Consider the following 21,079-nt stretch of genomic DNA (forward strand, 5'->3'; position numbering starts at 1 on the left):
GAACAGGACCTCCTCTATTATTAACCACATACCAGCCATCATTAACTGCTGCTGCAAAGCTGTAACATTCAGCATGGAAATGCTTAGCAATACTCACTTGTGTCACACAACTCTCCTTCCCAGCCACTTGAGCAGAAACATCTAAATGAATCAACTTCATCAATGCATGTTCCACCATTCTTGCAAGGCTTCCCAAGACAATCGTTGATATCTATAACAGAAAAAAAGTCAATACAATTGCTCAATGCTGTCTTCAGCTATGCAGATGACTGTTTCAGATTCAAGCCTCTACAATCAGCAACAGAAAGCTGTACTCCATTTGCACATACACAAGAACAGCTCATAACATCCGTTTTCAACATTGGTAAGGGTTCTATATGTACTCTCTCACATATGAGGACAAACCAGAACATTAAGTTTGTCTGAGAAAAATAGCCAATATTCAAAAAACACCTGAAGCAGCAACGCACATGCTCTTAAGTTGTGCTGTCAACATGTCTGTCCCTTCTTTACCATTCTCGTGCTAGAGGAATCCATGGCTTCTTGTGAGAAGCCTGTCCACAAAGGTGGTGGGTGTGGATCCATTTCCATTTAAGTTTGGATTGAAATCAGTTGTCTTTCACAGGTAAAAGTCAATTACTGCAAAGAGACAACTGTTACCAGAAAAAACTGGACTTGAACCAGTGCACTGCAGACAGTGGTCTGTGCACCTTTATTAAGGTACCGATGTTGCATTTTACATTTTAACATTTCAAAACAAAAAGCTTCTTAAGGAAGGCTTGGATTAAACAAGTTCTTTGAAAGAAATTCCCACTTACTTTCATGACAGTATATTCCAGTAAAACCTCTTTCACAGGCACAAGTAAAATTCCCTCCTGGTTGACTAATACACCGTCCATGAGGCCCACAAACATTAGATGAAATGAAACGGATTCCCCCTTGGGTAGCATTGGTGAAGACTTCTATCGTACAGCTGTCTATTACTAAAAAGTGAGAAGTATACCATCAGTTCTACTAACGATGTGCATCACCAGTCAATTTATGATCTTAAATATACTGCTGTGCTTTTTTTTTTTTTTTTTTTTTAAAAAAAAGGAATCACCCATACATTAAGGCAACTTTCTGGACAATAGCAGATACCTTTACAAGAATTGTTCTTGCAGTGGTCCTTGAGATGAGAACAATTCTTTCCATCATAGTCATCAGGGCAGGCACAGTAATAATCTCCTCCTAAATCATAGCATTTAGCCCCATTCCGACAGGGGTTAGGTTCACAGAAATCAATATCCATCTGCAAGAAAGACCACAGTTAGCAGCAGCTGCTTGATTTCCCAGGAGTAATCAGCTTTATCTGTGTTGCCATAGACACAGATGAAACTAATTTACAAGGAAACCCAAGTTTAAAGTACAGTTATTAATTGTCTATATTGAATTCCATTCTGCAATGCAGATATAAACTTCAAGTTAGTCAATCCTAATACAAAGTATTTCTGATACTGCTATAAAGATATCCCTTTGCAGAAGGCTGAATAAGCACATTCACAATAACTTAGCAAGAAACATGAGAAGTTAAGGGATGTTGTACTGTAACTATTCGGGATCATTCCGCCTTTCTCCACACCTACATAAAAAGTGCTATAAGGCAAGTTAGTTACTGGTGCACTTGCCAATGTCTTGCTTGCAAGATTCCAAAATACACAGAACCTTAAAAAGCTATTCTCTAGGGCCATTTATTTCTCCTCCCATCCTAACTACCACACGGGATTTATCACAGAACCACACAATTTGGAAGGGACCTTAGAAGTCAGCTAGTCCCCTGTCCTGCTCAAAGCAGGTCTAGTCAGACCAAATTGCTCAGTATTGATAAGGGTTAAGGCCCTATCAGCATGCCTGTTTACACGCGCCAATACAGATATCCTTTGAACACTTCTTACCATCCAATTCAAAAGCAAGACTCAAACCTGGTTTTCATAATACAACCTTTAACACAGACGCATCCTTGCATGAAAGCAATTCATCTTCTTCTAAGTCTTAAACTGACATAGAAATCTAAGCCACAGAAGATCATTGACTGGTGATGCCCTAAATCAGCTTCAAAAATCCTCAAAGCAGCCTCAAAAGTTACAATTATTACATTACAGTATGTTTCCTACAAATTGTGATTCTTAAGGACTGTTTCCCTCCCAGCGCACCAAGTGAATCTTTTCCACTATCCCTCCCTGTGAGGGAGAACTTTCTCAACCTTACAGAGATGAAATAAAGAAGCCCAGTAGTGAATTTGATCAGGAATTTTAATAGCTCTATAACTAAAAAGGAGAAAAAAAAATGCAAAACTAACCAGAACAGAAGGAACCCAAATAGCATAAACTGTTGTCTGAATTCAGTGCAGCATGTACAACTCCACTTGCAGAGAGGCTTGCTGTAAGCTATTTTGCTCCGTCATATGGAACATTTAAAGCAGATTACAAGAAATAATTAAGGTCTGAGAAAGAGTCTCAGACCTCCTCTATCAGATGTCTCCTTCAGATTTGTTTCCTTCCATTAGTGTAAATTTTCCCTTCCCAGTGCAAGTCCAGTAGCTGGTACTTTAGCATCTGGAATCAATGGTAGATATTTCTTGCAACACAAAAGGCAAGCAGCCAACTCCTCCTTCCTCCCTTTCAAACAGATTTGTTAAAGCTTTAATTACACAGTATAGTAAGTTCCAGAAAGAGCAGAGCATTCACGCTGTGATCCTTATGTTGAAATGGCATATGATCTGAGCTACTGCACCAGTGTAATAACTGGTCACTATCTGTGAACTTTAATTTTAAATAAATCATTGTTTCTTTAACAATACAGATGCTTTGCAACTGAATTACTTCAGCATTTAAGAGACCACTCCAGTGTTCTCCCTGAAGAATTCTGCGGGAAATCCAACACAAAATCCTAATCCAATGTTCCCAGTTGACGTTGTTTTGCTAATCATAACACTTAAGTGAATTTGGCTATCAGGACAGTAAAAGCCAAAACCTGCATGTTTAAGGCATATCATCTTACACTGAATAGAAAAGTCTAATATCCTCCTTAGAGATAGGGGCAGATCTTCATTACCGTGAAGCATTTCAATTACAAATTATCATCAGCATTTCACTATTTCAGATCTGAATTCTTAGTTAAGTAAGAACACTACACGCTCTTGCACTGACCTCAAATTGAAAGTTCTGAGAGCCAATACCTACACATCTACCTGCCTTTAATTATGTGGCTACTCCTACCAAGAGCAGTGGAATTACTGGAAAATTAATTCAATCATATACTTCAGAGTTAGTAGGATGAAGGCCTAACATTTCAGTGTAACAAAAGGAGACAGGTCCTAAAAATTGCAAAGGAAAACATTTAAAGCTTAAGAGATACTTGCAGCCTTAAAACATTTATGAAATCCAACACCTACGTGCAATGATTTACAGTACGTTAGGCTGCAGGTTGAAATGTTGTAGGTGCTATGACACCACTGTACAACAAATTTGCTTATTCACAGAATGTCAAACAACAACTATGTTAGTCAGGTTTAAATTTGGGCTACTCTAATTTAAAGCAGAGACACATCTATTTCCAGAACTCCATCTACGGAAGGCTATTGTAGTAATGTTACCACTGCCCTCACCTCGCAGAAGACTCCCGAGAAGCCCTGCAAACAGATGCAAGTGAATCCATTCACCAGGTCTTTGCAACGTCCTCCGTTCTGGCACGGATTGCTTTCACACTCGTTTGTTTCTTTCTCACAGTTTTTTCCTGTGAAACCACGAGGGCATAAGCAATGGTAACCATTCACTTCATCCTACACAGGAAGGAAAGAAAATGCAAAAGTGGAAAGACATGTTTATTAATAAAATCGGTACACGAGAATTAGAAGTTTTTTCACGTTCCGCATTTCTGAATGAACAGCAGTAGCACTACATAAAAGTTATTTTTAAGAAAGGGAGTGAGAGTCTAAGAGTGCAGCACTAGACTTTTAGCATAATTAACTTTGCAATCTCATTTAACTAACCTGTTATTGCAAGTTATAGAATTCATAAGTAGTCAGAACAAAGTTTAAGTTCCATACAAAATATAATTGACAAAAGTTACCTTACAAGTCCCTCCATGTTGACATTGTCCATGACAGTCATTAATATCTATGGAGAAAATATGCAAGGCATTAGAATTTATAGCAGAAGATTAAACCCTGAAGAAAAAGGCAGAACAAATGATTTTCAGAGAGGATTTTTATAGGAAGTTCAGTGGAAAACAAGGACACTTGATGTCTTAAGCAATTCTCATTTTAAAGAATTTGGAACTCAGTGGAATAGAAGTTGCAAGTAGTATCAGCTACTTTTACATTTAATGTTCTAGGTAAAAAGATATATCATTCAGAGTTTGCGATGAGTAGCTCTGCTCTAAGAATTACAAAAGTTACAAGAGTATATCTGTGTAAGCCCACTTTAACACCATTGCATCCCTAAATAAATATTCACACAATATTTTGTATTCACTTTGCTGAAAGTTAGGAAAATTCTGACAGTATTTTTTCCTCATGCAAGTATCTATACTATTATTCATCGTACTTAAAAATAAAAATAAAACATCCTATTGTTAGCATACATACTAAAGAAATACTAACTGATATGACAATTTACTCCTGTCCATCCTGGAATGCAGTCACAGTAATATCCACCAATGAGATTTTTGCAAGAGTAAGCATTAACACAGGGTTTCCCCTCACACTCATTAGCATCTGTGAAAGAAGATAAAAGAAAGAAGAGAATAAAGAACAAACCCAGAAACAGATTATCCCAGCACCACGCAAAGTTTTCCATGCGATCCAAGCATCAGAAGCTCATATTGTGTTTTGGTAAGACACTAAAACTCTTACATAACATTAGTTTTCAACGTACAATTGCCTATAGCTGCACATGCATGTTATTTTACTTTTCCCCTTTGCCAAAACTCAAAAGGTAATGTTAGTCAGGGCAAATCCCTCCCTTGCCACCATAAGCTGATGGTTATCCCAAGTGTAAAGTCAGTCACTGCACTGCCACCATTAAGTATGAGCTACCATCACCAATGCTGTATTTTGAAACAGAAAAAGTTATTAAGCATTCTAGAAGAACTATTATACATAAGCGTAAGCTGACACTTTTGATCTTACATATACACTTCAAACTTCTATTTTTTTCATGTCTATTAAAGAAGAGGTATGACACCAATAGTAATACACACCTTAGATGTTTATTTCGATAACCATCATGACAGAGGTACACGAAACAGAACTACTCACTATTCTGGAATAAGTCTCCAATGGTTTTCAAACTATAGAAGGCAATTACTTACCAAGCTGACACGTTGCTCCAATCCACTGCTGTGGACATATACACTCAAATGAATTAATACCATCAATGCAGGTCCCTCCTCGAGCACAAGGGTTAGATGCGCATTCATCAATATCTGTGAAGTCAAAACGTGCCTTCCATAATACAGTCCAAAATTTGGCTCAACTTAAGTAATTTTGAGACAGAGGGAGAGGTTCTAATAAGTTTGTTAACAGAATAAAATTTCTCACCTAGTTTTTACTTAGGCTTTTCTCACATCTTTAAAATACAATCGGGGAGAGAGAGAGAGAGAAATTTTGCAATTTTCTACTTGCAAATAAGCAAGAAGATTCAATAAAACTTCCAATGATTAATACATTCCTTGAAAGCCATATTCCTAGGTGATACTGCAAATAAGTTTAACCAGTAATTTTCTGGAGAGAGTTCCTGGGGGCAAGAGGGGAAGGGAAGTCCTCCATTCTAAATGACAGATAGGATGCAAACCCAACCTAGGTACCTACTGCAGCTGAAATATGACATCCATCCATAAAGAAGTTTGGACTGTTCTCCTGTCTTCCTAACCAGAGGCTTTAAACACTTAAGTGAGAAAAACTGTTCAACTACGTTGAGAAGTGGAGAACCTTTCATGTTTACATTTACATTTCTTAAAATAAATCCACATTCTACTTTGCTTTAGTCCAGCTGGGTAGTTAGAAATTGTACTATAAGCTTTGGCAGCATAGAGTATTTCTTTATGCAGGTCTAACAAAAACTTGAAGTAGGTAATATGATCTAGTTAGGCTTTTGCTAACCTTTAGATCTAAACTGCATCACATACATGCTGCTTTTAATATCACAGGCTGCACAGTACCATTAATCTTTTCAGAGTCTCCCAGCACAACTGTTAAAATTCAGATAGTGTAGAAGATTACCAATTCCATACCCACAGAGCATGATTAAGCAAGCCCTCCCAACCCAAGTAGTCAGAATCGTCAGTCAATGCATACCCACCAATCGCACACGTTGGTCCACTCCACCCTGGTGGGCAGAGACACTTGAAGCCTAATGAAATTTCATGACAAATTCCACCATTAGCACAGGGATTAGATACACAAGCGTGCTCCGCTGGGGAAAGAAAAGAGGGAAAGAAATTCTTGGTAAATACTCTTCCAACATGAAATAAGGAGAACTTATACGGCTAGAATACAAGTTCTGATTAAAAGTGACCAAAAGCACAAGGAGTGAAGAGGTGCCTGCACAAAAGTGTGGATTCCAGCACTTTTTCCACCCCGCCTCTCCCTTCACCCCCCCCCACCTTCAGCAAGAGGAAACAGATTTGCTGTATGAGAGCTCTTGAATAGCAGTAGCAGTTTAAGTAACAAAGGTCTGCTTAGCTGATTTCTAATACTGTTCCTTGGGAACAGCAAATAGAGCTGCTTGCATTTTATAAGCTATACTGCCCAGGGTTGCTCCCTGTAAGGCTGTAAGACTTGCAGAAGTCCAAGGCTTTAAGAGTTACTACATAAAACTTAAATTGTTGCTAGCGTTTATATTTTGGAACCTTTCTTTTAGGGATATTATCTAATTTGTAAACTGAATTTACATTGTCTTCGATGTTAGATACTAGTGATGAAAACTGATCAGAAAGTAATCTTTGGCTAATAGTCATTACAGAACTTGTCAAATGTATGGCTCACTTTATCCCCGTCTCCTCACGTGGAGAGTCAAGCTGTCTCCCCACAACTTTATGGGCAAGTTAGGACAATGCTTCATCCATTTTAGCCAAAGGTTTGCAGCATGTTACACCAGCTGAAGTAAAATTCAAGCTTTGATAGTATCATCAATATTATACAGCACTTTATAGAAGTTCAAATAAGATCTGCACCCTGATAAATGTGAAATGCTCTACAATTTAGTGAACTTAGAGCACGAAAAGGTAAGGCAGTGGGGCAGGGGGGGAAGAGGTCCTACCATCCACACTTGTGATTATTAAGAAAATAAAATTCGGACTGGAAACACTACATTAAAAAGTAATAATATTCAAGGAGTGAGACCGCAGAACACCCAACTGAATACTATGAGTGAAAAAAGTTGAACTGAAAGATATCCTGAGGTGAATAAGGACTTTCAGAGTTTTCATTCCCCTCTAAACATCACATCCTTTTTTCAACAAAATGGAAAAGATAGATTATTACACACTTGCCCCTTTATCTTTAGTTAGGGACAGAAGGGTTAAGAGAAGTCTTCAAATACAAAAATAATCTCAAGTACCTAAAAGCTTGGGTCTTATATATAACAGACTACATAGGTATATATGAAAAAAGCCATATACTACTTATATAATGTGGTAAGACAGGAAGCAGTTCTTCCACACTACTGTGTTGGATAGACACAGGTCTGTTAGACTATAGTCAGAAAGGTATACTTCAACAGAAATAAAGTTTAAATGCTTTCCTCTGTTTTGGTGACACAAGCTAGAAGGACACATTTTCAACTGACTGTTTAAATCACGCTCAAGGTGACTCTAAAAGAGGGCTTAAGCACACTTCCATGGCATTTAACATTTATATCATTAATTCAAATGCATTCTAAGCCCCATATTAAAAGCTGACTTTACCATGAAGTTTGTAAATCAAGAAGGAAAAGTTAACACATTCAAGCAACTAAAATTAGGTCAAAAGCAATGAAAAGCACCTTCCTTAGTCTTCAGCTAGTATAAGAGGATGCAAGTGCACATTTACATGCAAGTCAGCAGAAGATAAGGAAACAGGTAGCAGGCAGAAAGGTACCATGGTAAGGTGCACCCGTATCCCATTTCCAGGAGACTATCTCAGTTGCATGCTCAGGTTAGAGAACTGAAGAAACTGAAGGAAAAACATTCCTGCTCTGATTTAAATCCAAGGGAGACAGCAGCAGCACTTCTGTTGTTGTCAGCAGCTTTTTGACTAGCCAACTTAAGATGGCAGACAGGAGAAGGAGAAAATGGAGCTGGCATACCTCCACTCTCTCACAAAATAAAGATCCCTTTGAGAAGAGAATGGACAAGTTGCATGCCATCACTTTTGACATCTCAATTCTTAGAGGCCAAGAGAGCTTTGAGAAAGAAGAAAACCAATTCTCTCCACTCTACAAAAATACAACAACGAGCATATAATAAAAGCCACCAGTTTAGAGCAAAGCCCAGCCTGAAAGAGTTTCCAGTTTCACAAGATACACGCAATATCGAGAAGTACCAATTTCACAGTTCTTTCCAGAATAGCCGTCAGGGCAAGCACAGCGATATTCATCCGGTTCAGTATTCATACAGGTTCCTCCATTCAGGCAGGGATGGTGATTTCCACAGTAATTCAGATCTGGGCAGAGAAAAGAAGTGTCAATCAATGGGGAAAACAAATCTCAGCATTTTCACTTCAGTTCTTAGTCAGACATACAAATGCTTTTCTGGCTTTAACATCATTCACCCATAACATCCCCGTATTCCATTAACTAGCTTGCCCTCTCGTTACTATCCACAGAACAGGCAAGGGTGAACAAGAGACAACTGCTCAAGTTAGAAGGGTCAAGATCATTCCAAGCCTCTTGTCTTAAACTTTTTATACTTATGATGTTTAAGCACCAGCTGCCATAAGAGAATTAGGGACATTGATACTCAAGTAATTGAGTAATTGCACACTAGCAGGAAAAAACGGTTAATGAGTTATCAGTTAATCATGCAACTTTATTCATTTTTCCTGTAAATTAATGTTAAGTACCTTTGTTACAGAGCAGGCCACCCCAGTTGGTTTCACAATTACACTGCCATGGTTCATTACAGCTCCCATGAGCACAGCCTGGGTAGCGGACACATTCATCACAGAATTGTCCTTGCCAACCATAATGACACCTAAGATGTAAGTTCACATGTTAAAAGTTAGCAACATGATGCTTAATTATCAGCATTACAGGTATTTAGACTGCTACACTTACCATACTTAAGAGCAAGGTCAACTGTTCAATGTGCAACAGATACCAAACTTATTTTACTTCTCCCATTTAGAAGGGACATACTAGCCCTGTTGAATATCCTTACTGGGACCCATCTTGCTTAATCGTATTACACACCATCGCAACAAACCACACCAAGCACTACACGTTACAAGAACCGTACATATGTGAGTCGTCCTTTCACAAGAAATTCAGTCCTCGCAAACAATCATTTCACACTAGGACAAGAAAGGTGATTGGTGTAAAAAAAGTGAAATCTATTTTTCAAAAGGAAATTACAGACCTAACATATCAAGCACCTTAGCTTTCTTCTATGAACTTTCAAGAGATTAGCCAATTTGTTCTAGAGTGCTACAATTCTTGTTAAGACCAGGACAGCCAAAGATGCTGCTGTCTTGCCAGTTTTCTCAAGAGCTATTTTAAGAACCCTTTTTAGAGATTGTCTATTATATTCTCAGTGTTCCTTAGTGACATTTGTGGGAAAAAAGTGTTCTTTGGAGAAAGGAGCAGAGAACAGAAACAAAAGTCATTAATAATCCACTTGTTTTAAAAAGAGTTGATACTGTGTCACAAGATTTCTTCAGAGACCAGTATCTTTAGATTATGTTATCTGTAACAGTCCCCAGAATTCTGCTGACAAAAGCAACTGTGTATGCTACAGGAAAAACACTAAAGTTTGTGAAGTTAAAAAACAAAAATAAAAAGGCATATATATATATATATTTCATACACACCAAAAAAAATAGTAACCTTGCTTTGTTAGGTTATCATCAGATTAAAATAAAAAGTTCTGCTAGTTCTTTTAAGATTATCTCTTATTAAGAATTTAAGAGCAATATAGAAACATTAGCAACAAGGAGATGCATGAAAATGCACTGAATAGGTGCTGGACACAGGCATGCTACGGAGATTGTGAGCCCAAATGCCTCAAAAAGAAGCATTTGAAAGGCAATTGTACTTTTTTAAAGAATATTGATATTATATAACCAGCATGCCTCGAATATGGTTAAAAAAAATCAATATATTAAATTCTGAATTGTTTGGGCAACAGGGAGAGAAGAAAGGAAAACAACTGAACATAAACTAGGAATTCTGATTCCTTGTGAACTAATCCATTTCCAACGGTTTCAGTAAGCAATATCAGTTCCCAGAAGAGAAGAGCTTATGCTGGCAGAGTATTATCTACATTGAAAAAATCCCTTATTTAAATTTCTGCTCTTCATTGAAGGCAAAAGGAATCCAGATGCAGTTCCTGCACCAAGATTATTTTCTACATAAACTACTTTGAATTCCCTGTATCAAAACCCCTGTATTCCCTTATTCAAAATCTCAGAGTTGGGATGCAGATAGTACAGCCTCAGTTACATACATAGTTCAGAAGCCTATGATTGCTTATATAAGTGACATTGTCAGCACCCTGCAGCAGCAGAACATGCGTGCTTCAGGAACAGCTTTCTCTTGCTGTGAGAGCAGTAAGGGGAAAACAAACACTGCTCCTGCTAAGTGTGATCTCTTCCTTCCTTCTCAGGGACAGAGAATCTTTTCAGGGGCTGGTATTAAACATTAAAAAGCACTGTAACTCACTGTTACTGGCCCCAGCCCAAATCTCCATCCATGCCAAGCTTCACATTAATGCCAGTGATTCACCATGACTATCCTAGCCAAAGCCAACTCCCCACCCACATATAATAAGCATTTTCAAGGGCTGAAAAGCCTGCATCACAAAGCAGATAATCACAATAACTCAAGCTTTTTCCCCATCAAACGGATCACAAGTTCCTTTAAAACTGCAAGGTGATTAAGAGCATAAAGAAAGCAATGCAGGTACCTGCTCAAAACTTAAAGGTATTTTAGCACCTACTCGAATCCGAATATATGCTTGAACATGCATTCAAATTAGTTTAGCAGGAAAGGGTTACTTTTTCTTGATTCAATGGAAACAAAGTTTACTGTTAAAGTAAAGTTACCAATAAGCCCTAGAGAAATCATTTCCAGAGGCTAACAGCAGCGCAACCAAAGGAACACAGTGTTTACAAGTCAAAAGGTTACTATGTGGTAAGCTGAGCAGTCTTCAGTTTACAAGGAAGAGTAAATTAGGATTTCCTCCTGAACAGGAAGTCTGGTCGCATCCTACATTAGCAGGTGCTAGAACAGCTTTAATTCCACTTCCTTCTTGAAAGATAATGTTTACATGGATCTCAGCTCACTGCTAGGAGCAAGATGTGATCAAAGTGAAACCAATTCAGAAATATGCATTTTTATAGCTTATGAGAAAAAACAACTCAAAACATGAGAGAAAAAAGGTTAATGATCCATAATGAGAAGCTGACAAGGTACAGGCACAAAGGGAACTACATTTAGAAAAAACAGAATGCCTTTTCAAGTAATGACTGTTTGCATAAGAGTCAGAAGAAAACTGCTATTGCAGCTAATGGTGAACTACAGTTACTCCCCCCTTCCCTCCCCAATGGAATACTTTTTTGGGAAGTTTCTACAATCCTAGATTTTTCAGATCTGAAAAAAAAAAAAAAAAGCCGCCAAATTTAGAGCATTCATACAAGCGATTCCCATTGTTCACAAACAAAGAAAATTCTTAAAGGAATCAAGATTCTACTTCCTTTGTCCTTCCCCTCTACTGACTTCATCGCCTCTAGCTTGTCTTTACAACCACAAATGCAAAACAAAATCAGAGATGGCTTAATCTTACCCTTTACTGGGTTATTAGCAGTACAAAAGAAGCTACCATAAATAGATTGTTACAGTTTAGTAACTTCCTGATGGAAAGTGGAAGTATAGGCATCTGCTCTCAGACGAAAGTGTCCCTTCAGGTCAGGATTAACATAAAGGGAGTGCAAAAGCAATAGAGGAGTAATTACTAGTCATTTTAAACTGAGGAATTTGAAGAGAAGATCCTAATAATTCTACAGACTTGCTTCATAGTTTTCCATTTTCTTTAGAGGAGAGAGTCTAGTGGCAATAAAAAAAATAGAATTTAAATATAAGGCTGGAGGCAGGGAAGATGGCAGTGAATGAACATTAGCAAAGCTTCTGCATAACACTTTAGTTTTGAGATTACAGAAACTGCAACTGTGCAGAAAAGACTTCAGTTAGCTAAACTGCAATAATTCATAGTGTGTACGTGGTTACAGTAAGCAAGTGTGGCTTGAAACAGCTAAATTTCAAGAGAAGGAAGAAGCTTCTATAGCTATCGCAGTGAACCTCAGTGTGTTTATGGAAAAGTAAATGCAATATCAAGAAATCTTACAGAAGTGTCTGTCATTATGCACAGTCCAATGACACATAAGTATTCAGCGTCAGAAGTGTCAGGGGCAAAAAGGAAGAAAACATAACAGAAGGCTTGTTTTTCTTGCTTTTCCTAGGGCACTGTTATTTGAATAAAGTGGAACTGGTATAGTCCTATAAGAACAAAATTATTTTCAAGTACTTTGCATTCTCTATGCTTTTTTAGAAGTTATCAGTTAAGGAAAGACAATACTGGTCCTTGCTTTCCTACAAGGATGTTGGTGTTAAGTTATATTGTGAAAGCTAGGTTTAAATGTGGCTTTTAAAAATCAGATAGCACAAAATACTCAAAAGATCCCATACTGCTATGTGCAAACTGGTATGCTAATAGTATGCATAAGCATAAGCAATCTGGGCAATCTGGTCTAACTAGACCTACTTCAGGGAGGAGGTGGGATTAGATGACCTCTAGTTTCCAGTCTCCATGATTTTATGATAAATCCTACAATGACAGTTACAGAAGTGATTTGGAAAGGTGAAGTGTACTCAGTTCCCGATGGTCTGAAAACTAGGGTCCCTCCACACCTTTCACGATTAACTCCTTGTTATTCAAAAGGAAGACGCCAGTTACATACCAAGAAGTTATGGTGCTCTCAACGGCCAACTTTAATAAACTCAGCTGTTTTACACAGCCTTAACACATGGTTTATTCTCCTGGTTCGGTCATTCCTTGTTATTTTGGATTACCAAGCTTTCTGTGAAGAAAGTTCATCTGAGACACTATGTATCATAGGTGTCTTCCAAGCACCAGTCTATAATCAGGCTAACCTTACCAAAAGGCTCATAGTGCGCAAGAGTGCTAGAGGATACCTAAATAATACTCTGTTCTACTTCAAGCTACAGAGTTTCGCTGGCAACTAATGCACAAGTAGACACCTAAACCACTAAAAAAAGCCTGAAGGAAATCAAGCCTGAAGTCTGGGTCAAAACACGAAGCCTAAAATACTAAAAAAAATTCCTAGGGAGGAGATAGGCAAGGTGGTACTGGTCTTCCACTACAACAGCCTACGCCTCGCTGTAGATCTTGCACATCCTACTAAGGCAGAAGAAAACATCATTGTGCTATGCTATTTACACATGTAGTTTTTAAGCAGGCTTTCTTGGAGGGAGCTTCTTCAGCATAGACTTCAAATACAAGCTGTAGCCAAAACACTCAACACAGGAAAACAAAGCAAAACAGTGACATTAAGAACAGAAGCAAAATGCATCATTCAGGGGTGGGGGAGAAATAGCCATCTTAAATGGAAAACCACTAAATTTTCTGATGACGTGCACAGGATGGTGCTGCATAGGCCAGAACAATAGCTTTATATTAGTTATTTACTTAAAATAGCTATAAGAAAGTCTGTTTAATCTTTTAAGAGTTTAATTGTTGCATAGCAGGCAGCAATATGGTTTAACTGTTAGAAGGAGATCCGAGGATCGAGAGCATCCACGTTCAATGTTATAGCTAGCATGGTATAAACTTACTGGAATTTGATAAGGTCACAGAAACGTTTTCTCTACTTTCCTACCTTTGAAATAGCCATTTAGTGAATAGGAAGAAAAAAAGATGTTCATTAATGAACTCAAATCACGCAATTACCTGAAAGCTTTTCTGCTTTTCCTCGCACTGCCCAAAGTTTTTACTAGACCAAAAGACACAAACTTCTCTCTACAAACTCATTCCTGCTCTAATAAAGGAAGCCACCAAAAGCTACAATTCTTGCTTCAGTACTTACTCTATTTAGTGTTTTGTAGGGAAGATGATTTGGAGGGATGGTTTAACATTGCTTACCCAGAACATTTAAGTAAAGGTTGCTTGTTAACTTGAAGCTCTGAGGTGTATCTACATTACGTTAGTTCAGATCAGGAGCATGCTTTTGAAGTAAACTGCCTGATCATTCCTCTTGATGGTATGTTGGTTCACTTCACAGAGCTGTTTTGGAGCACAGGAATCGGATTCCTTTTAGGTTAAGCTAAGCTAACCTAAGATGATGTAATGCCAGGAGCACACCCCTGATGTCTTCCAGCTGCAAACAGGCATTCATTCCACAGGACCAGACTAGAGCTAGTCTAAAATTAAAAAATCCTGAGTTTTTAGTGTGGACTTCAGGTTGTCAACATCAACTGTTTTTGATCTCTGGTTCTTTGTCTGTACTACTCATTTATATAAACACAGGTTAAGATACTACCTGTTTTTATTTCCTATGCACCAATTCACCTTCTCCTGGAAGCAGCATCGGTTAGGATATGCGCTCTGCCTTTCCACTCACTACCCACCCACATTCTGTGCCTCAGTTCCGTGACGAATAAGGGAAAAAAACATTGCATTCGTTTTTATTTAATGTAAGATGTCTACTCGCAAAATATTAGCCAACAATCCCAGGTAGCTTTCCACCAAGACAGGAGAAGGATAATAAACTCATACTGGTCACGACAATAAGCAATAGACAATTTAGATGCTGAAGCACAAAACAATTGTAACAGTTTTGCAAGCTCTTTGAAACTGGAAGCTGTGATAAGATTATCTTGTGGAAAAGAGGACATGGTTGAAGATGATGTGCAGATACTGGTATCAAGTTCACTTCTGCATGGCCAAACAATAGCCCTAAGCTCTTTAGGGATCACAGCTAGGCCAAGATAGCCAAAACTGAAATGATCAGATGTGACAGGAGATAGTGTACTGCTCAGACAAAAGCCTCTTCCAGTTCACTGTTCAGATCAGCTTATGCAGCTTCTCACCAGTGAGCATCTATTTTGGAGCAATTGTGAAAGGAAACTATGTGGTTTTGACAAGTCCTGGTTAGCCAGTAATTCATCTGTGACCATCTTCTAGATGGTCACAAACAGAATGTTTGTTTCAAAAATTCTTCTGCAATTTGATTCTGAGCCAACTAGTATGGAAGTTCCTTACTTTTTACTTTATCCCCTAACCTATTTTTAGGAGCAGGCATTACGTTTCCTTTTTTCAGTCCTCTTAAGATCTTTTGTTAGCCCCATACCGTCTTTCAAAGGCAGGAAACCTACCTACACTTTGAGAGCCCTCACCAGATCTGCCTGTACACCAGAATGAATTTACAAGAATCCTTCCCCTTCCCCCCCCCCCCTTTTTATTTTAACCAGAGTTCCTCAATATTGGTGTTAACAGCATTATCCACCCAACAGCCATAAAGACAGAAGGCAAAAGGTATACTGGTTGGTCTCCTATTCAAAAGGAAAGCTATGAAAGTCTTCTCTTCAACAGTAGAAGAGTATGAAGGATTTCTAGAACACTATTACTCCTAACAAACCCAGATAGCTAAAAAGATCATTTTGCAACTCAGACTTTTGTCCTTTGTCCTTGCATCTCTGTTAGAAAGTACTAGTAATAGCTGAGCCTGTTCCTGTCCTTAGATTGACAGGTAAGTGTAAAAACACCTGGGATGAGGCCTACAGCACTTGCAGACACTGCTGGATAAAAGAATTCAACCTTGCAAGCAGGGTTGGACTGGAATACAAGTACTACACAAGAAATGCTGGGTAGGGAGTTTAAGAAGCCTAGTTCAACAAAGCAGGAAAAAAAAAAACCAAGTATTTTTAAGGTCTGAGCATTATCCTAAGATAAGCGTTAATATGAAAGTTACAAAATTGTCAACATTGTAAAACCAAAATTTTGTCAACAGTAGTTCAAAAGTGATTTTAGAGTAAGGTAGTTCAAAAGAGAGCAGAGATTAAATAACTGATCTACTTCAGAACTCTTAAGAACTGCAGGCTAGCTTTGTTCGATTTGTATGAATTCACATCAGAGGACTGTTAAAAATTCCATTTCTACTCCATTTCTATTAGTCTACATATTCTAGAGAAGTTGTGTCACACTTCTGTGAAAATTCTTGCATTTTCCAAGAGATAACCTAGATCTTACCATAGGTCCTTAGAGATGTAGGTGAATACAAGCTGAGCAGTACTAGGAATTTGGCCCCGTTCATTTCATTTTGGGAGAAACTCAAGCAAAGACAAAAGGAAAAATGATAGACTTTTGGAAAAAAACACCATCCTGGCAAGAAGATGACAATGTAGCACAGATATCTATGTGGACTTCTGCCAAATTCATCCCACTGTGGATCTCAAGGAAATGAGAGATCAAGTGAATAAGCCGAATGACAACTTAAAGAGTGGCACCAAACATACTCAGTCAGCAGTTTTAATCAACAAAGGAGATAGAGAAACCACAAGTGACTATGCTCACATCGATAATTTCATAAGGTGATTGAACCTAAGCTGCTTATAAGACACCAGATCAACCTTCATCCTCCTCTTTACAGCTCAATGGACTCTAATGAAGTAGCTCAAAAGATGCTCAAACATACCAAAAAGCATCACTCACTACAGCTTAGTAATGCTTCTTTGACAATCCTTCCAGGTACTCTGGGCTGAAGACAATCGGCAAGACCACTGGGTCTGTCGCTTCAGGTTAAAGAGACTACAGGGATTCAAGCCTGGATTTAGATATAGGTTTTGGTTTTTGTTTTAAGTTAAAATATTTAAAAAACCCACACAGGCATCAATTTCCCATCTTTGGGAGATTCATCCAAGCTGCTTTTTCCCTCCAGGATGTAATTTTGCTTGCTATTCAAAGTTAATTATTTCTTCTTCTGGCCTTTCTCCACCATAATAAAAAAACTATCACCTAGACCCAGTAATATCACAAAATAATTTTCTAAACCAGGCTATCTTGAAAACTTCTATTTATTTTTCTTTCCTACCATAAAAAACCTCTACAAAAGAAACAGCACACATTTCACACCACCATAGCTTCCTCAAAACAAGAGGCATAGCCTGCCCAACAGGTAAGGTTTCAGTTACAACTAACAGCATATCACTTATTAGTGGTCTGCAGTCATTTAACGGAAGGTAAGCTCCGCTTTTGGCAGAATATTGAATCCCAAAAACATCAGTGCAGAGGACAGATCCTTGCTACCAGAGTCAGGGTGCAGCCTCAGAACCACTGCTTCAGTTAAGTGCGTGTTCATACAAGTTAAAGATGGAAACAGTTTTCCAACTTTTCTATTTATAAACACAATTTTAGAGTTGGGCAATCAAGTAGGCTACTGGCCCCAGTAGATTTCCATACATCTCACACCCATATTTTTCCTCACACATTCATTTTCCTTCTAAATTAAAAAAAAACGGGGGGGGGGGGGGGGAGGGGGGAGGGCATTGCTTTCACTTGTTAGATGACAGTGGCAACTGTTCAAAAACCAGGATGAAGGAATCTGGATTATAACTCAGTAGCACCAAAAACAACAGTTATTCCAAATAACAGCTTCTCTCATACTACTGAAAATAAAGGTCGTGCCTATAAGCCTTGTTTATTTTTAGTTCAGCATCATTTTTATATAGAAAATATTGGCCATTTGGGCTAAAAGTTCCATTTCTAATACAACCTAATATCTATCACAAGATAGAAGCTATAGATACCTGTACCATCATCATCCAAGCTCAAGCTAACAAGCAATGTTTAGAGATAGCCAAGAGGCTTTGGAATAGCGGAATCCAGAGTATCCCATATAAGGAGACCAGCCTTTTCCTCAGACTTGCTGACTGCTGATCTATCGCTTCAGGACACAGGTGTTCAAGAAACAAGGCATGCAGCATACAGTCCATCTGGAACATTAAGTCACTTATTCTTTCCTCCAATTCAAAACCTCCTTGAATTCCAAAGGCACACATCCATGGGCTCCTAGGACATTCCTTTGATATCTATGGGACTCCAGAAACCCCTACATGAATCAAAATTTAGCAGAGTAGATTCTCAAGGGGAAAAAATGGGTTCCTGAAAGGCTCAAAGAAAGGAATACTTGCCCAGCTCCCAACCACAATCTCTATTTGCAACCTAAAAATCACTGACAACTGTTAAGTGCATGCAATACTTTAAATACTTTGCTTATGGTTTTATGATCTGAAAAGACCCCCAAAAAATCATTTAAAAAATTCCTCTTTTAGAAAAAGGAAGTCAAGGTTTAGCTAAATACCTCCCTTAAAAAGATTTGCAAAAGGACTTGCACAAGGGTCAAACTTGCACAGATTTGCGAATAGACCTGTCCCATTTCTTCAAGAGCCAGTACAGAAATAACACCATTTCCCCTTGGCCTGCAAGGAAGGGGAAATCAACTCCTCTCTGCTACCAGGGATTACTTCAACTTCATCACAGAGTTAAAGCAACATTTTGTTCCATCTCTCATACTTAAGGATTGCAAGAAAGTCCCAAAACATTCACTTGGGGGGAATGTTTAGGCTGAGGTTACTACTGTCATCTCCATTGCTATTGGGAAAGCTACTACAAATGTTCAAGTTTACTTTATTGTACTTTGATATTACACATATTGGGCGCTCTAACACAGTGAGCCTTTCCTATACACAACAGCCTATTCCTAAAATAAAAACTTTTTTTTTTTTTAAAAAGATAGACAAGTAGAATATAGAGATAACAGACACACAGGATTTTAAAAATACAATATATTCTTAGCACCAAAGGATTTTGAAAAAAAGAAAGTTGATTGTTCTCATTTGGTTAAGGCTTAATTTTAGATTACATGAAGCAAATCTGTTCAATTACATAAGCATGAAAGCAGGAGATTATGAAACAGTATAAAGTACACACAATTGTCTCGCATGTGAAATATACTTCATATCTACTTCCATACATGTTTTTATGTAGACTACTTTCCTCCATTTTAAAGGAGGCCTTTTAAAAGTAGCAACAGATATGGAAAATGCTAGAAAGATCAGCACTCATTTAAAAAGAAAGTAAAAAAAATTAAAGCATTAGACTCACTTGCACTCCCCAGGTGTACTGCAACCCCCATGGAGCAAATTACATCCTTGTTTACACACAGCTGTGAATAGAAAAAGGGTTAGACTTCAGTTGGTCTTGGCAGCTAGGTATCTCTTAGTAACCACCTGAAACTCTAGCTAGGGCTTCTGTGGAATAATCTATACATTGCTTATGCATAGTTAACTTTCAGCATGTTCCAATAGTCATAGCTTATAACTAGCTATTTTGCAAAACAACCCTATTACACTGTTTATGAAAGTAACTTAAGGTAACTCCTCATTGAAAAAAGGTGCTACCAAGTAAGTTACCCCAGCAAGATTATCAGTAATGAAATATTTCTCCAATACAGTTATTTTTTGAACTGATTAGACTGATATTAAGATAGAAATCCCAACCTTCAAAAGATACAAAAGCTTGACTAAGCCTTAAAACGGTTTCCCTTGTCATTAATAGGCTTTTTACTGAAGAGAAAAAGAAACTAAACAAAAACAAGAAACCCTCAATACAGAGAAGAGCATAACAAGTAATTTTAGCATTCATTACTCACTGAGAGACTGAAGATAAAACATAAAGAGATTTGATTGGAGATTACTGGTACATTAAGAAGAATACTGCATTTGAACTTTTGTTCACATTAACAGCTATCAAAAAGCTTTCAGCTTTGCATACATTGAACAACTTTTCCATTTTTAAATGGTGTTAACAGGGGCATTTCTACCAGATTAAAAATTATGATATCAGTAATTCTGTAGATAACTACTCAATAAAATATTACACCAGTAGCCACAATACATCATTTTGCTTTCAAGAAACAACAGCCTTGAATAAAGTTAATTAGTCAAAGGAAGTTGTACTATTTCAATTCCCAAATTTGTTGCTTATTCCCCCTTGTGTTCATCAGGAACAATACTGTATTCTGCCGTGTTTCACTCTCAAGAGAGGATGAGCTTGTTCTGTGTTGGTGGAGCATTTAGCTGTTTAAACATCACCACTTTCCAGACTTACTATAAGACGAAGTAACAAGATAAAAAAGTTCAGCTATAACTATGCTTGGAGAAAGCCTTGTGTTTAAAGGAAGATACCTGTATGTGTTAAAATTAAATCTGGTGCTACAGAACCAACGCTACAGAAATACTTCCAACAGTGTTATACCTATTTTAGATTAGCTCTGATATTAATATAATGAAGCAAACAATACTACCTTGTTTACATTCTTCTCCCATCCAACCTTCCATGCAGGCTTTGTTTCCGTTTTGGTCACACGTATAGTGACCAACAAAATCATCTCGAGGGCCACAAAATTTGTTGCACAGAGCACTGTAGTAGTTTTCATCGCATTTCACTCTTATTTGTACTTCAAAATGGGCAACAGGGCCATTAAACTGCAGTGTCTTCCATCGATCCTCTGGGTTGATCATGCCAGCATATGCTACTCGTTCTATTAACAAATCTTCACCTTTTAAAGAAAGAAAAGGTCATTTCAGCAGATTTTGATGCCAATAGCTTGATACTATGCAAGAACATACAAATTCAAACCAAAAGCACTCAACTGGTTAAGAGGAAAACTTAGCAAAGAAAATGTTAAGATGATAAAGATCTACTGTATAACCAAATTTTCCTCTGCCTTGCAAAGTTCATTACAGGAAGGCCAATTTAAAAGCGGCCC

The 21,079-nt window shown here is 37.9% G+C and overlaps 1 protein-coding gene across 1 annotated transcript in view; it reads right to left on the reverse strand.

The window, feature by feature from the left end:
- The window catches only part of JAG2 (jagged canonical Notch ligand 2), a 72,497-nt gene that overhangs the window by 18,046 nt on the left and 33,372 nt on the right, over positions 1-21,079 (reverse strand). The window contains exons 4-14 of the mRNA XM_068947300.1: positions 20,615-20,869; positions 19,414-19,474; positions 9,083-9,213; positions 8,564-8,683; positions 6,342-6,455; positions 5,353-5,466; positions 4,111-4,157; positions 3,647-3,820; positions 1,141-1,291; positions 819-983; positions 98-211 (exon numbers count right to left, since the gene is read on the reverse strand). Coding sequence (XP_068803401.1) covers positions 98-211; positions 819-983; positions 1,141-1,291; positions 3,647-3,820; positions 4,111-4,157; positions 5,353-5,466; positions 6,342-6,455; positions 8,564-8,683; positions 9,083-9,213; positions 19,414-19,474; positions 20,615-20,869 — 1,446 coding nt within the window. The remainder of the gene's footprint in view (positions 1-97; positions 212-818; positions 984-1,140; positions 1,292-3,646; positions 3,821-4,110; positions 4,158-5,352; positions 5,467-6,341; positions 6,456-8,563; positions 8,684-9,082; positions 9,214-19,413; positions 19,475-20,614; positions 20,870-21,079) is intronic.

The sequence above is a fragment of the Struthio camelus genome, chromosome 5, assembly GCF_040807025.1.
Source record: "Struthio camelus isolate bStrCam1 chromosome 5, bStrCam1.hap1, whole genome shotgun sequence".
Lineage (NCBI taxonomy): Eukaryota > Metazoa > Chordata > Aves > Struthioniformes > Struthionidae > Struthio > Struthio camelus.